This window comes from Colletotrichum phormii (assembly GCF_030913505.1).
Source record: "Colletotrichum phormii strain CBS 102054 chromosome Unknown BDP81scaffold_31, whole genome shotgun sequence".
Classification (NCBI taxonomy): domain Eukaryota; kingdom Fungi; phylum Ascomycota; class Sordariomycetes; order Glomerellales; family Glomerellaceae; genus Colletotrichum; species Colletotrichum phormii.
In genome coordinates, this window is record NW_026851473.1 from 185,234 (window position 1) to 199,738 (window position 14,505).

General features: G+C 53.6%; 4 protein-coding genes across 4 annotated transcripts; all 4 read left to right on the top strand.

Annotated features, from left to right (window-relative positions):
• Positions 1–504: 504 nt before the first annotated feature.
• Positions 505–2,409, top strand: BDP81DRAFT_332938 (uncharacterized protein; the record flags this gene model as incomplete). Its single annotated transcript, XM_060585629.1, has 5 exons — positions 505–827; positions 908–1,492; positions 1,549–1,831; positions 1,882–2,034; positions 2,095–2,409. 5 exons carry the CDS (start codon positions 505–507, stop codon positions 2,407–2,409), a joined length of 1,659 nt encoding a protein of 552 aa, XP_060439067.1.
• Positions 2,410–6,456: 4,047 nt separating this feature from the next.
• Positions 6,457–8,722, top strand: BDP81DRAFT_399700 (magnesium transporter NIPA-domain-containing protein; the record flags this gene model as incomplete). The annotated part of the gene is made up of 2 exons (XM_060588605.1): positions 6,457–7,233; positions 7,298–8,722. 2 exons carry the CDS (start codon positions 6,457–6,459, stop codon positions 8,720–8,722), a joined length of 2,202 nt encoding a protein of 733 aa, XP_060439068.1.
• A 2,068-nt stretch (positions 8,723–10,790) lies between these two features.
• On the top strand, positions 10,791–12,418 carry BDP81DRAFT_505890 (uncharacterized protein; the record flags this gene model as incomplete). Its single annotated transcript, XM_060595653.1, has 3 exons — positions 10,791–11,364; positions 11,449–11,719; positions 11,785–12,418. 3 exons carry the CDS (start codon positions 10,791–10,793, stop codon positions 12,416–12,418), a joined length of 1,479 nt encoding a protein of 492 aa, XP_060439069.1.
• Positions 12,419–13,397: 979 nt separating this feature from the next.
• On the top strand, positions 13,398–14,469 carry BDP81DRAFT_475896 (short-chain dehydrogenase/reductase SDR; the record flags this gene model as incomplete). The annotated part of the gene is made up of 2 exons (XM_060594755.1): positions 13,398–13,929; positions 13,960–14,469. The coding sequence occupies exons 1-2, from the start codon at positions 13,597–13,599 to the stop codon at positions 14,467–14,469; spliced, it is 843 nt and encodes a 280-aa protein (XP_060439070.1). The 5' UTR covers positions 13,398–13,596.
• Between the last annotated feature and the right edge of the window lie 36 nt (positions 14,470–14,505).

A 14,505-nucleotide genomic window follows, 5' to 3' on the forward strand; every position in this document is an offset into this window, starting at 1 on the left:
GCCCAAGACGCAGACAACACCCTCAACGTCTACCAAATGCCCGCCGAAGAACCCGCGCCCTCGGGCCAAGTCCACATGGGCTGCTACCAAGAACGCACCCGCGGCACCGCCCTCATCGCAACAGACCAGGCCGGCACCACCGACGCCTCCACCTCCCAGGGCACCCGCTCCGACAAGATGAGCCCGTCCACATGTGCCACCTACTGCTCCCAGTTCAAGTCCAAAATGTACGGCCTCTCCCGCGGCACCGACTGCATCTGCGGCAACGCCCTGCGCTCCAACACCCAGGTCGCCCCGCTGAGCCAGTGCAACACCGCCTGCCGCGGCGACGACGGCGCCTTCTGCGGCGGCGTCAACTACGTCAACGTCTACGGCCCGGAGACGATGATGACGGCCGCGGCGTCCCCTTCCAAGGCGCAACATATCGGGTGCCAGCGCATGCCCGCGCGCGGCGACCCCCTGGCCGAGTATCCCAAGCTCCGCTCCGCGCAGATGACGGTGCAAATGTGCCAGGACCACTGCGGGCTCTACCAGAGCAAGTGCTTTGGCCTCGGTGGCGGCGGGCGGGACTGTTTCTGCGGCGACGTGCCGAGCGATCGCGGGAACAGCGGGGGCAGCTTCTGTAAGACGGCTTGCGCGGGCGACAAGGGCGCGTTCTGCGGTGGAGGGACCGGCGCGGCTGGGTATTACAACTTGTATCAGCTTGACTTTTCCCAGTTCCAGAGTATTGGACAATGGAGCGCGCTGGTTAAGTTCCCGGTCGTGCCGGTTGCCGTGGCTTTGTTGCCCAAGACTGGAGAGTTGCTGGCGTGGTCTTCTGGTTGGAGGTCAGTTTTGAGTTGCCCCTTCCGCGACTGCCGAAAGTTTTGATTTGTTGATCAACGTGGATGAGCTAACAACGAATCAGAAACCGCTGGACTTTCCCTGGCAACGGAAAGACATACACGTCAATCTACAACCCTTCCAGCAAGGAAGTCACCGAGGCCCTGGTCGAGAACACCCAGCATGACATGTTCTGCCCGGGTATCTCCATGGACGCCGATGGCCACATCATCGTCAGCGGAGGCTCCACTGCCGCCAAGACGAGCATCTTTGACGAAGACAGCAACTCTTGGGCCGCCACTGGTGACCTGAAGATTCCGCGTGGATACCAGTCTAGTACCCTCACCTCCGACAACAAGGTCTTCACCATTGGCGGCTCGTTCCGTGGAGGTGCTCAGGGGAAGCACGGTGAGATCTACGACACTGTGAGCAAGGAATGGAAAAAGCTCGATGGCTGCTCGGTGACGCCCATGTTGACTCAAGATACCCGTGGCTCCTTCCGGGCCGATAGTCACGCGTGGCTTCACGCGTGGAAGGATGGATACGTGTTCCAGGCCGGCCCCAGCAAGGCGATGAACTGGTACTCGACGAGGGACTCGGGAAGCGTCAAGGGTGCTGGAAACCGAGGAAGTGACAACGACGCCATGTGTGGTGTCAATGTCATGTATGAGTAAGTATCATCCGGCCTCAGCATTACCGAGTCTGGTCGCTAACCACAACTTGTAGCGCTGTTGCCGGAAAAATTCTCACCGTGGGAGGTGCCCCTCGCTACGACGGCGTTGTGTCAACTGCCAACGCCCACGTCCTTACCATCGGCGAGGCTGGCGGTGCCGTGGAGGTCGAGAAGCTCGAGAACGCCAAGTATAATCGCGGTTTCGCCAACGGTGTCGTTCTTCCCGACGGCAAGGTCTTCATTGTTGGTGGCCAGAGCCGTACTGCCCTCTTCTCGGATGCCAACCCGCAACTTTTCCCCGAGATGTGGGATCCTGCTACCAAGAAGTTCACCACGGTCAGTTCATTGACAAAGCTGGCAAGACTACAAGACTGACTCCCTCCCAGCTCAAGTCTCACACCACTCCCCGCAACTACCACTCGGTAGCGCTTCTTATGCCCGACGCGACCATCTTCTCTGGCGGCGGTGGTCTTTGCAATGGATGTACCGCCAATCACTTTGATGGGCAGTTCTTCTCGCCGCCCTATCTCTTTGAATCTGTAAGGAACCATGCTGGGTCACTGATCTATAAGATAAACTCCATGCTAACTTGGTTCCAGGACGGGCAAACTCTTGCCAAGCGCCCCTTCGTTTCTGAGCTCTCAGTCTCTGACTGCAAGGCCGGCGACAGCTTCACCATCACAATGGAAGAGGCGGCGAACTACACTTTCTCGATGATCAGGATGGGCACATCGACACACGCAGTCAACACCGACCAGAGACGTTGCCCTCTGGAGGCACAGGCCAACGCTAATCAGTACACTGTAACTGTTCCGGGAGACGCCGGTATCGCACTCCCTGGCTACTGGATGTTGTTTGCTGTGAACGAAGCTGGTGTTCCTAGCGTCGCCAAGACATTCAGAGTCGCAGTGTGAAAAGGGTGTCCACCAGCTTAATATCTGCAAAAGGAGTTAGGAGTTGAAACTTGGCAGCGCGACGTCCATATGTTTGATTAGACTACTACTTGCCATAATATATCTAGCGTTCATTGACAATGATGTTTTCAAGCATGCCCCACGGCGTCACAGAAAGAGCGAAAAATGTTCCTAATGGTGCTAAGGTCCATCGAAACGCCGAGAAAACTCGTAGGTACAAGAGGACGAACCCTACCGCGGGCAACAGCCGTGGAGGGCCGATCCCGGGCCCCGCACAAGCCTCGATCGGATGTTGCTTCGTTTCTGCAGATCCGTTCCGTGCGCGAAACGGCATCCGTTGGTTATCAACCCTCTCAAGACGAACGTTGCCCAGACTAAAAATCTGTAAGCCGGGCCGAGAGCTCGAGATGCTGACATATGTGAATCGCTGGGGCGAGTTTGCGCCATAGTAGGCGGCATCGATGAGTTCTCCGGCATACAGCTGGCTCGAAGTATTTTGCAGAGCGAGGCATCTGAATATCTCGGCCAAGAACGCGGGTGCGGCTCAGCAAGGGTCCCATCAACACGAAGCCAAGCATGCGTAAGGCGCGGGGAGGAATGCAGCAAACCCGCAATCCTTCAAGTCAGCATGGTTTTAGTCCCCACCTCGGCGCTGACTGAGGTCCGGAGACATGCATCATTTGGCGTATCATTTGGACTGAGCTTGATGGCGCCGAGGCAGTGCTCATAAGCTTGATAGACGGGCACACGGAATTTGAAGCTTTGCTGGGGCCCCCGTGCGGATCGCTGCAGGCTCTGGATGCTTCTTGTAGGAACAACCGCCTGCCTATTTGTGTCTGGAGCAATGGGCCGTCGCTAGGTGCTAAGGCTGGCACAGCTGCGGCGTCTTGTGCATGCCATTGAAGTGATTGCCAACCTGAACAGTTGCAGGCGCTCGTTGAAACAATTGCGGTCAGGGCCAACAATGGGAGTGAACCCTCAATGGGACGTCCTTGTCCGTATCCGCTGCAAACTGGCGTGCCTTGCCACCGTTATTCGTCGACGGGCGGGGAGGCATTTGGAGCATCCATCAGTGGTGGCCGACGCGAGAGTATTCGTACGGAGGGGAAGCATGAGATGGAGGGGCGCAGCCGCTAGCCAATCATCGACAGCTGGCGAGGGATTGTCAGCTTCGATTGCCAGGTGGAGGGAAGATACGTACCTTATCCGTATCGGTTTGGGGCGCACCGGTCGGGTTCAGATTGCGTGGTGGGGTTAATCGGGCAGCTGAAGCAATCCAGCCAAATGCGCTGCACCACCGCCGCACTGCCATCATCCCAGACCTGACCCCAAACACTGCCGTCATTGTTCGCAAAGCAAAGTGGGCTGCTCTCCGGAGCTAGCTCGACTCATCTGAATGCTTCTGGCTTTTGTGTGAGTTGCCGCCGGTCTAGACTGCTGAGCATTGATTGTCTGGAATCTTGGCGTTGCAGTGTCTACTGGTCAACACAGGCGAGTCGCGTGGTGTCGGATTTTGTTGACTGAACAAAGATTGAGCTTGAATCCGTTGCCAGGGGCGAGAGCGACCGAACCCAGGCCGTCAAGCATCCAAATCTAGGGTGGTTGTCGCACGTTGGGGTGACACGGGCCTATCAGCCGTTGCAGAGAGCCACATTCCTGGCTGGTCTTGACATCACCGGCCGGGATGATGGACGCTTCGATGCGACCTTGGTTTCCCAGCACACAGGCACAGGCATTGAAATTCTGGCACACTGGGACTCGAATGGGGGATAGGTTGGCACGTCGGTCGACTTGAGAGAGCCTTGAGAGCGGTTGACGTGTGTCGCATTGTGACAGACAAATAGGCTTGCAGGCGGGAGCCAAAGAGATGACAGCGCTGACTGACTTGCGCAAAACATGCGTTGCAGGAGAATACGGGGCGACGTGGGAGACAGGCTGTCGTTGGCGCTTTCGTCCGGTCATTGCGTCGAGTTGTTTTCGAGAAATTTGCGAAACACCAAGACTTAACGGTCAGCAGCAATCTCGAGCACGAGTAGCTGTCCACGACTATAAAGTAGTGTGGTAGGCTTTGTTAGGGATTGTACCTGCCGGGTGCTTGGAGTCCCCAACTTTTTCCCAGCTTGAACTGTTCGGGTGCGACTGAGTTGAAGCCTGGTGATGTAGTGGTGTGGGAGGTGTTGGTGCGGAACAAGGTGTATGTTCGCAGACAGTAGACGCAATGGACGTGCTGGTGTTGGGATGGTCTGAAGGTGGTGTGCATGTCGTTGCTTAATGCGCTCGGTGGGTGTCGTCAACGTAGTACACCCGTCTTGTCTGTGTCTTGTCTATGCGCACGTAATGAGGCTGATGGACAACACCTCCCACTCGCGACGTATCGACTCTCATTGAAGCCTTCCTCGATAAACTCCATACGAATACTCAATACATGGCGGAACGTGGGTGTTGAAGTGACAACCGGCCAACTCTCACTCTCGGAGTCCGATATCGAGGGCCTGGCCGATGAAGAAAGGCGAATCAGAATGCCATGGGGCGCCAACTGTGACCTAATAAGCCTCATGTACTCGTATGGGTATGTTCTGTTTTTAAATTTACCTTTTTCGCATACATGATACAGCAGTATCTCCCGACTGCAACGTCTCCGACCGCCCAACGAGGCCCATGACCGCCATGGACTGGTGTGGTATCTGGCTTCAAACAAGCTGTCCCAGACAATGGGATTCAAAGAAAACATCGGTGACACTGTGAAGAGACAGGGAACTGAGGTGTAGGTACTCCGTAAGAGGTGGCAGGCAAAGCCCCTGGGGCCCCACCACTGGCTCTTTCCAAGAACAGGGTGCGTCCCGCGCTGTGGGAAAGCGCTAAACACAGCTTCCCCCACTCCTGCCCACCCACACGAGTCTCTTGATCCAATCAGATGACCTCAGCTCGTGGAAGGCACCGGGGGTTCTAGACCAAGGTCACCAGCATTTCCTGGTCCCGTCGTGTTCCTTCCTCCCCCAAATCCCAGTCCAGTCACTCAACCAACCAGTCCAGCCTGGTCCTTTTCTTCTTCTTTTTTTTCTTTCCCATTTTGAATATCCCCAGCCTGCGCAATTCGCTTGTTTCTGCTTCTCCCATGTTCATGCTGCACTGCGCATCTTGTTCACTCTTCTGACCGGGGCCAAGCACTCTTCCTGTTCCCCTCCCCCCATTCTGCATTCTCTTATCAGCCAAGCTCCCGCCGTTCATCTGCTCTCTCGCGAACCTCTGGTTCCCTCTGCAGATACCTACGAACACCTAGGCGAACAAGACCTGACGTCCCCTCTGTTGCTCGTCCCGCACCTAGCGTCTGCTTCCTGCATACGGTTCTACAAAGTCCTATTTCCTACAGATACCTTCTGTTGACGACCTTTCACGACCTTTTCGATCCGGAACCACCTTCTTCGAGTCTCATCTAAGCTCAGCTCTGCATGCAAGTGCGCTGACGCAAGCTGGTGTGGCGAAGACAGACTTCCAATACGAGCAAACCACACCACAAACTACCCGTACGCTCACCACGCTACCTCTGCACCCTGCGCCGACTCCATCCTACTCGGACCCAATACCTCGACACAGCCTCCTATCGAGCGCCCATACTCACATCCCACCAAAAAAAAAACCAAAAAAAAAGGTGTCGCAATTCAACCCTCCGCCGGTATCGACCTCAAACTCCTTTTCTCCGACCCTACTGCCTACACAGTCTACTCATATCCGGCGTCTTGCGCACTCCCCTGTCCCCGCGACTTCTATCCGACTCGTCCAAAGCTTCGCCAAGATTGTTGACGTTCGCATCTTCCCGACAGCTAACAGCCGCAAAACGTCAAACCACACAACCCAACTTCCTACATTGCTCCCACTGATTGCGGGTTTCTATGCCGACCGCCCTGGAGATTCTCTTCAATATTTCCAACCTCGATCTTGCATACCGTAACTAGATTAAGCGAATGATCACGAAGCTCGAATAACGAGAGCTCCTCTCTTCGACACATCACCCCGGCGACCAAGTCGCCGGCGTACCCAACCGCCGCAATGGAGCAATCCGCCGAAATATTGACGGCGGCGCATGAGATATATGCACGGATGGGCGGTTCTACTGGCGACACTGCCACGAGACCTCCCGCATACAAGGCCATTGGTATTTCCTTGGCCGTAGCCTCTGGTGCATTTATTGGAACCTCCTTCGTCATCAAGAAATTCGGCCTTTTGAAGGCCAACGAGAAATACAATGAAGCCCCCGGTGAAGGCTATGGCTATCTCAAGAACGCCTGGTGGTGGACAGGCATGAGTCTCATGATTGTCGGCGAGATCTGCAACTTTGTCGCTTATGCCTTCACCGACGCCATCCTCGTTACCCCGCTAGGCGCCTTGTCCGTTGTCCTGACTGCCATCCTCTCCGCCATCTTCCTCAAGGAACGCTTGAGTATGGTGGGCAAAGTCGCCTGTTTCCTCTGCATTGTTGGCGCTGTCGTCATTGTCATGAATGCCCCCGAGAATTCTGCCGTTGCCAACATTCAACAGATGCAAAGCTATGTCATCCAACCCGGGTTCCTATCCTATGCCGGTGTCATTCTCGTCGGCAGCGCCATCACTGCGTGGTACGCAGGTCCGAGATGGGGTAACAAGAACATGCTGGTTTACATCTCCATCTGCAGTTGGGTTGGAGGCTTGAGCGTTGTAGCCACGCAAGGTCTGGGAGCGGCCATCGTCGCCCAGGCAGGTGGAGAGGCTCAGTTCAACAAATGGTTCACATATGTGCTGCTGGTCTTCGTCATTGGCACTTTGCTAACAGAAATCATCTACCTGAACGTGAGGTTACCCCTTTCCACATGATCGGGCATGATTGGAAAACTGAGGCTAACGTAACCAACAGAAAGCACTAAATCTTTTCAACGCAGCCCTCGTCACGCCAACATACTACGTCTACTTCACCAGCACAACCATTATTACTTCGGCAGTGCTCTTCAGAGGATTCAAGGGCACCCCTACCGCCATCATTACCGTGGTCAATGGCTTCTTGACCATTTGTGCCGGTGTTGTGCTCCTCCAACTTTCAAAGTCTGCCAAGGACGTGCCAGACACCGCAGTCTTTGCAGGCGATCTTAACCAGATCCACACCATCGCCGAACAAGAACAGCCCGAGACCGAGCCCAAGGCCGATGCTATTCGTGGAGCTGCTGCGATCGTGCGCCGCTTCTCCTCCGCCAGACAGAAGATGGAAGAGGACGAGTTCAAGCGATTACAAGAGGAGAAGATGCGAGAGTCGCTGGAGCCTGTGAGCGAAAACGGTCAGCCAGTCTACGAATGGGACGGAATAAGGAGGCGGAGAACTATGACGGTTGGAAGTCGAAGCACCCGAGGAACGATACGATCACCTTATCCTGCCTCGCAAGCCGGTATCCCCCGTACACCGACGGTCATCCCTCCCGCTTCTCCTCAGGCTCATCCACCTCTCGGCATGTCGCATTTCCCCACCGAAGAAGAGATGGCAGAGCATGATCGCCCTTCATCTCCTGGCATGCTTTCCAGCATTGCGGGTACCATCCGAGAGCGAGCACGAAGTGTTTTGTCGCCGAATCAACCCCAGTTCCAGGATCCAAGGGTTCAGAGCCCCATGCATCCAGTTCCTTTGACAGAAATTGCCGTATCCACGCTCAAATCAGATGACGACCATGCTCCATACTACGGCAAGAGCAGAGAGCATGTGTACGGGCTCCCAGCTGGTGAGCACGGCGACTTGGAGTACGCCGGTGCTGCTGGCGTGTATGACCAGCGTGCTGTGTCGCAAGGTAGTGGCTTTAGCGGCACCAGCTCGCATCTTGCACCTACCCCACCGCCACACTCAGCAAAGAGGCAATTCTCCTTTTCCAATGTCTTCAAAAGACATCATGCTGATTCACCGCACCACGAGGACGATCATCAGCAGCAGCAGCAGGAACACCCGCAGCTTCGACCTACCAGCCGCTACGGCCTTGGTTCGCGGGGTTACTCCAGTCCGCAAGTCAAGAACGCTACTGAAGAGGAGCGACTCGGCCTTGTAAAGGGGGACTCTCGCTCGATGCCTGCCTTGCAGCGCTATGATGACGACGATGATGAGGAGGACTCATTTAATGACGACAAGTTGAGGCATGTGGACTCGAGCCCGAGCCCACCACAGGCATCGAGATACGGACGCGGTATCACGACCCCGCCTCGGAGAGGAAGTGATGGACGTGATACGGACTTTGAGTCTGAAGCACCCACACCACCTCCTCATCGGTCACAGCCTGGCGGTGGCCGCCCTAACGCATTTCTCTGAGCGTATGATTAGCATGATTTTGGATTGATTCAACGCCGAATATGACATGACGTGGAAGGCTTTCTGCTTGGATGCCTTGGGTGTTCTTCACCTCTGTAAAAAAAAAAAAAAAATTTTAATGGACGAGTAGGTACATAACAGCATTATGGGAGGCCGCGTCCTCATGAGATGGATGGACCGACCATTGGAGGTATTGGAGGTCGATTGTAGATGGGGTAGAACAGGCCCGAGAGCCTGCAACATGAGCAAGGCCATTATTGGCTTATCAATACTTATATAAACACAAATACAAACACGTCAAGCAAACATTCGTCGTTCCGACTTGCCGCAGGCATCGGTGTCCACAGATTTGGCAACATTTCTTCACGAATACTTGCGACCATAATAGTCGACTTGAGCAGAAACAGACATGACCTCGTCTTGTACTCCTCGAATTATATAAAGTACTGGATTTCCAGAGTACCTATGGAAAGCACGCCATGTAAAAATCAACTGAGACAGAAAAAAGAGTTCACCCCCCGGTGGGGGCTACATCTCTTGGTGCTCGTGCTGGGATTCGAACTCGGAATTCGTAGCCTGTCGTCGAGTAGGCTGTGGGCGTAATTTGATTGTTGACCTTGGACGATTCCATCACCCAGCCAGTTTGACCTGACTAACCGACGTAGGAAGGCGCCTGCTGTGCTGGTGACTGGAATGGAGTGAGGGGGTATATAACGGCTTGTGATTGTGGTGTATTGGGCTTGGAGGGGGATGAATATACGAGCGAGGACGGCGTGGTGATTCATTCTCCTGATGGTTAGTGTCACGTGTGGAGGGTATCGATTAGCCACTATCTCTTGAAATTATGCGTCAAAGCTAGGTGTTGAGTCAACCAGGCTCGTAAAACGCCCGTTCAAAAGTCAGCCGAATGATCAGTATGCTTTGCAATTGAAATGCAAAAGTCTGCCTCGGCGTGTCTTCCCTATACCTTCCGTCTCCCGTCCGAAGAGTGTCAAGTTGCGGAATAGGCAAGGGCTCCCGAGAGATCTCTGCATTCATCACTCGAGTAGCACGAGTAACATAAGGCAAGGAATCTTACCTTCAAGGCTATGGCCATATGCTCCTCGGTCATATGCAAGGGACAAACGCAAAGTCGCAAACGGCGGCGCAAACTTGGTGCGACTCCAGATGTAGAGCTTTGCATCTAGCTCTTTGCCCCAAAGATTCGGTATCTCCATCCAAGAGCTAGAGTAATCGAAAGCTCAAGTAACAGTTAAGAGTCTGAATAAGCCATCGGGAATAGACCTATGGGAGAGTCGTATTGGTGCTGTTTGCTTGTCCACGAGGCACTTCGTCATGTGTTTAGATGCTTACTCCAACGTCGTAGAATCTTAGCCATGCTATCTAAATGAAACGATTTCTTAGTATCTGTAACTACATCCAGCAAAGAAACCCAAAGTTTCAGATGTAGTCATGTGCCTTGTGGTTGTGCAGCCATGAGATTATGCGTCTGTGATCCATAATTGTGGCTGACATGCATTCTGATTGTTCACGCAACCTCCGAATCGTACCTTACCTTAGATCTGTAGAGCTATGCAGATATAATCATTTGAAGTATTTTGGCTAAATCCTTGGTGTTGGTACATGAAGATAGGAAAATGACTTGTGTACCTTATCTTCTTCAAGCCAGTCAACAACATCGTGGAAGAAGCGACCAGGCCCTCCTGCATTGCACCTTCCCTCTTGATCACTTTGCGTATTCACCTCCATCACTTCTGGGCCTCCTGAATATCCTCACCCTCACTGACCGCCTCGCTTGAAATTTTAGCTCCTTACCCCTTCCCACAAATCTCGTTATTAGAAGCTTCCGTGAGGCGATTCTTTCCTTTCCTCTACACAACCCTTCATTCAACCCACCCTCTTCTTCTTCAGGCACCTCAAACCTGGAGATTTTCCCTTACTTCACGGAACAAACCCATCCTCAAATCCTTTGTTGCCCTCCCATTCTTCACAACCAGGTTCTTGTTGCCGTTTTGCGCTGTCAACAACTTCCTTCACGCAAGTTCACCATTCTGCTTCGCCAGAGATCATGGTAGCTTTGGGTCTCGCCTTTGCCTCACCCAAGGGTAAGGGAGTCATGATTGGCATCTTCTTGCTCATTTTTCTCTTCCTTCTTGGTGTTGACGGCGCCCCGGCTGAGAATGGCAGAGTCATCCCGCTCGAGTATGACTGGGACCCTGCTAATCCTCCCCTCTGGACCATGCGCCCAGAGGATCGTGAGCGCTACCTTGAGAATGAGATCTTCAACATTGGAAAGCGCGACAACAACATCGGCAACTTCAGCTCCATCACCCCTCTCAACTACACCTGGGACCCCGAGAACCCGCCGCTCTGGACCATTCGCCCCGAGGATCGTGACGACCCTTCTCATGCCAACACCAAGGCCAGTAGCGAGCATACCAATGCCGCTTTCGTTGAGCCCTGTTCGGACAAGACTAAGCCTGCCACGCTCTATTATGAGTATAAGGCTCAGGACTGTCCCCCCAAGAACCATTTTCTTCCGTTCAAGCAAGGCAAGATGCGCTTTGATACCTGTTCAGGCTGGGACTCTGGTGGCCTTCTCAGATACAAAGACGATGGATGCACTTCCTTCTGTCAGCAACGTAAGTTCAAACTTGAAAAGTGTATTATTATCCAAGTTTCAATTTTCTTCTTCAAACAAGATGCTGATTTGTTTTCCGCAATAGGAACCACCTTTGAATGGGCACAAGAAGTCCCTTTCCCAAGCTCCGACTGTCACGCTCCCATCCAATGCGGCATGACTGATTCTGAGTCGGTGGGTTCAGGCTGGAGTGTTGGAGCAAACACCAAGCTTCAATTCTTGAAGGCATTCAAGGTTGGAATCTCCGGCGGTTGGTCTCACAACTATGGCCAAGCGAAGGGCAAGAAATGGGATATCAAACTGGAAGCGGGTGAGTGTGGCTACTTCACCTTTGTTCCTGTCAAGAAGGTTGTATGGTAAGTTATACACCTAAGGTTTACACTGTCAATATCGTGATTTGCTAACGCCAACATCACTTCAGCGGTGGCATGACTACTGCCAGCCGAGTTCCTGGCACGTCCATGTGGGACTGGTACGGCTGTACCAGCTTAAACTTGATGCCCACCAACTTCAAGTCCTGCGATAACCAGATGTGGATGATCGAAGGAGAGAAAATGGAGGGCGCATACACTGGAAAGATGGTCCCTGACGGCGTCATTATCTTCGTCTACACCGACTGCCGCACTCGTATCCCCATGCCCATGGAGAAGCAAGACCCTGTCTACCGAGCTCCCGGCGTGGCGCTTGCTCACAGCGTCATCGACAGCATTCAGCAAGGTTGGGTCTGGAACAGTTGTTACTTCTGGAACATGAAGGTCCCGGGCAAGAGAGCGCTATACATCCGTGGCTCGAACTTCAAGGCCGGGGTCATTGGTTTGGGCGGAGAGAATCTCTTTAAGTTGGTCCACGCTTGTGCTGAAGGTGATGTTTCCAGTTACGAGTTCGACTGGTACTACAATGGGAAGCCCGACGACTCGCCCAAGGAGAAGGGTCCTGTCTGGATGTTGCAAGCGGATGTGCCTGACACCATTCGACCCGGCTGCATTGGCGAGGGACTCATGGACATGGGTGCTGTCACTCAGGACCAGTGCGTCGGAGACAAGTTCAAGAACTGAGTCACCGTCACACCGATTCAACCTGGTATCGAGCAACATACGAAGCATCGACGGTAGAGGTGCATCAATTATGATAATGATGATCGACGGGCGATGAAGATACCTTTTCCGATGGTTCTGTCAGCACGATAGCGAGCTAGACAAGCTCGGGATATACCAGACAGACGAAGAATTCTACAATCCTCAAAGATATCATTCGTTGTCGTGTGCGTGTGATCTGGCTGTGCTCGACTACCTTCAAGTTGATGCTTGGATGCTCTCCGAGCATTAGAGAGCTTATCGTTGCCAATACCGCATATCCAGCGTATAGTTGGTCGTCAGCTTGCCTGCGGATATAATGACCAGAAGTCCGTACAGCCGAGTCCGAAAAGTCAATTAAGCTCGGAAAGCTTGAACACTGTCCTGCACAACTAGAACAAGAATGAATAGCGAGACTGGTCTGCTTTAGTTCTTAGCATGCCCTCTCTTATCGCAAAAGCTTGCCATACTAATTCCCGCTTCTCACGTGAAATATGAACAGAGCCAGACCGCCAGCCCAAAGACATGGATGGTTCTGACAGCCAAAAAAAAAAAGGGGAGATGAGAGATGGTGTGTGCGTAATACATCTCCTCACACTCTAAGAGTTTAACCTAAAGTTTGGGTGATAACACTCATCGTCAGGTATTATTGGTCAATGGAAGTGTTGGTATTCCTTTCACAGGGAATCTGGTTCGAACCGTAGGGTCCTGGGGGTGACGAAGTATCAATATCTCTGTATTGATTGATTCTGCGTAAGGAGGAAAAGGGAGATTCCAACCGGAGGTTGGGTGGGTAGTCGAGGTCTAATTGTACTCTCTCGAGGTGGCCCATGCTCTGCCCTTACTCGCGGCCGAATTGGGCTTCCAATCCGACAGGAAGCTCCGAAGCTTCACCGTTGTCTTCATTCGGGAGATGGACGCGCCGCTGGGTGAACTCGTCTGATTTCTCAAGCAAAAGCTTCGGACAAACTTCGAGGGGTTGAGTATCTCACCTCCGTCGCTTCCAAAGCGAAACCGAGCCTCCGTATGTTGAAGGGTGCCTATTTAAAATGGCCATAGCTCCGCAAGCTACCTGCTCTGAAGGCTTTCATATGTGAAATTGTATTTTACTCATTGTCCCGAGCCTTCTTGTCACGAACGAATAGAGGGAAATCACAGCCATGTCATTAGACGCGCTCCCAATCATAGTCATCATCGGCGGCGGCGGCATCGGCCTAGCAACAGCCCACCGGCTCGGCGCAGGCCACCACATCCTCTTCGCAAGCCGCTCCCCGTCCACCATCTCCGCCGGCGCCGAATCCCTCAAACAAGCAGGCCACAAAGTCACCACGCAGCAAGTCGACGTGACATCCTACGAATCCGTCGCCTCCCTCGCGAAAACGGCCTCATCCCTAGGCGGCGCGATCGAGACGGTCGTCCTGACCTCGGCACTTGGCCCAACAATGGGGTCCGCGGAGATGATTCTAGCTGTAGATGTAGTCGGAACAGCAAACGTGATTTAAGTCTTTGGGAAAGAAGTGGAGATGCCGTACGGGTCGTCGGTGGTTTGCGTGGGAAGTATGGGACAACACATGATTCCGCCCCTCTCACCCGCCCTTGAACGACACCTCGCGACCGCCCCGCGGACATCCCTCCTCGAGAACAAGGAACTTCACGAGCTTATCGCGGGGGTAAGTGCCACAGCGTACTGCATCGCCAAGAAGGCGAATAGTCTGCGCGTCCAAGCGGCTGCTGCGTCGGAGGCGTATGCGGGAAAGGGCGTGAGGGTGAATCTTGTTGCGCCGGGGATGACGGAGACGAAGATGCTGGCGGCGGAGATGGAGGGGGAGAGTGGGGCGGGGATTAGGGAGATGATGAAGGCGCATCCGTTCAAGAGGGCTGCGACGGCGGAGGAGGTTGCTGATGCTGTTGGGTTTGTTGTGGGGTGTCGGTATGTCAATGGGACTGATGTTTTGGTTGATGGGGGATGGTTGGCGAAGTTGAGGTGGGGGGAGGGGCCGATTGTGGAGGAGATGAAGAAACATATGGCGTAGGGGTAGATTATGTTCACGAGATGAGTGAGAGGCATG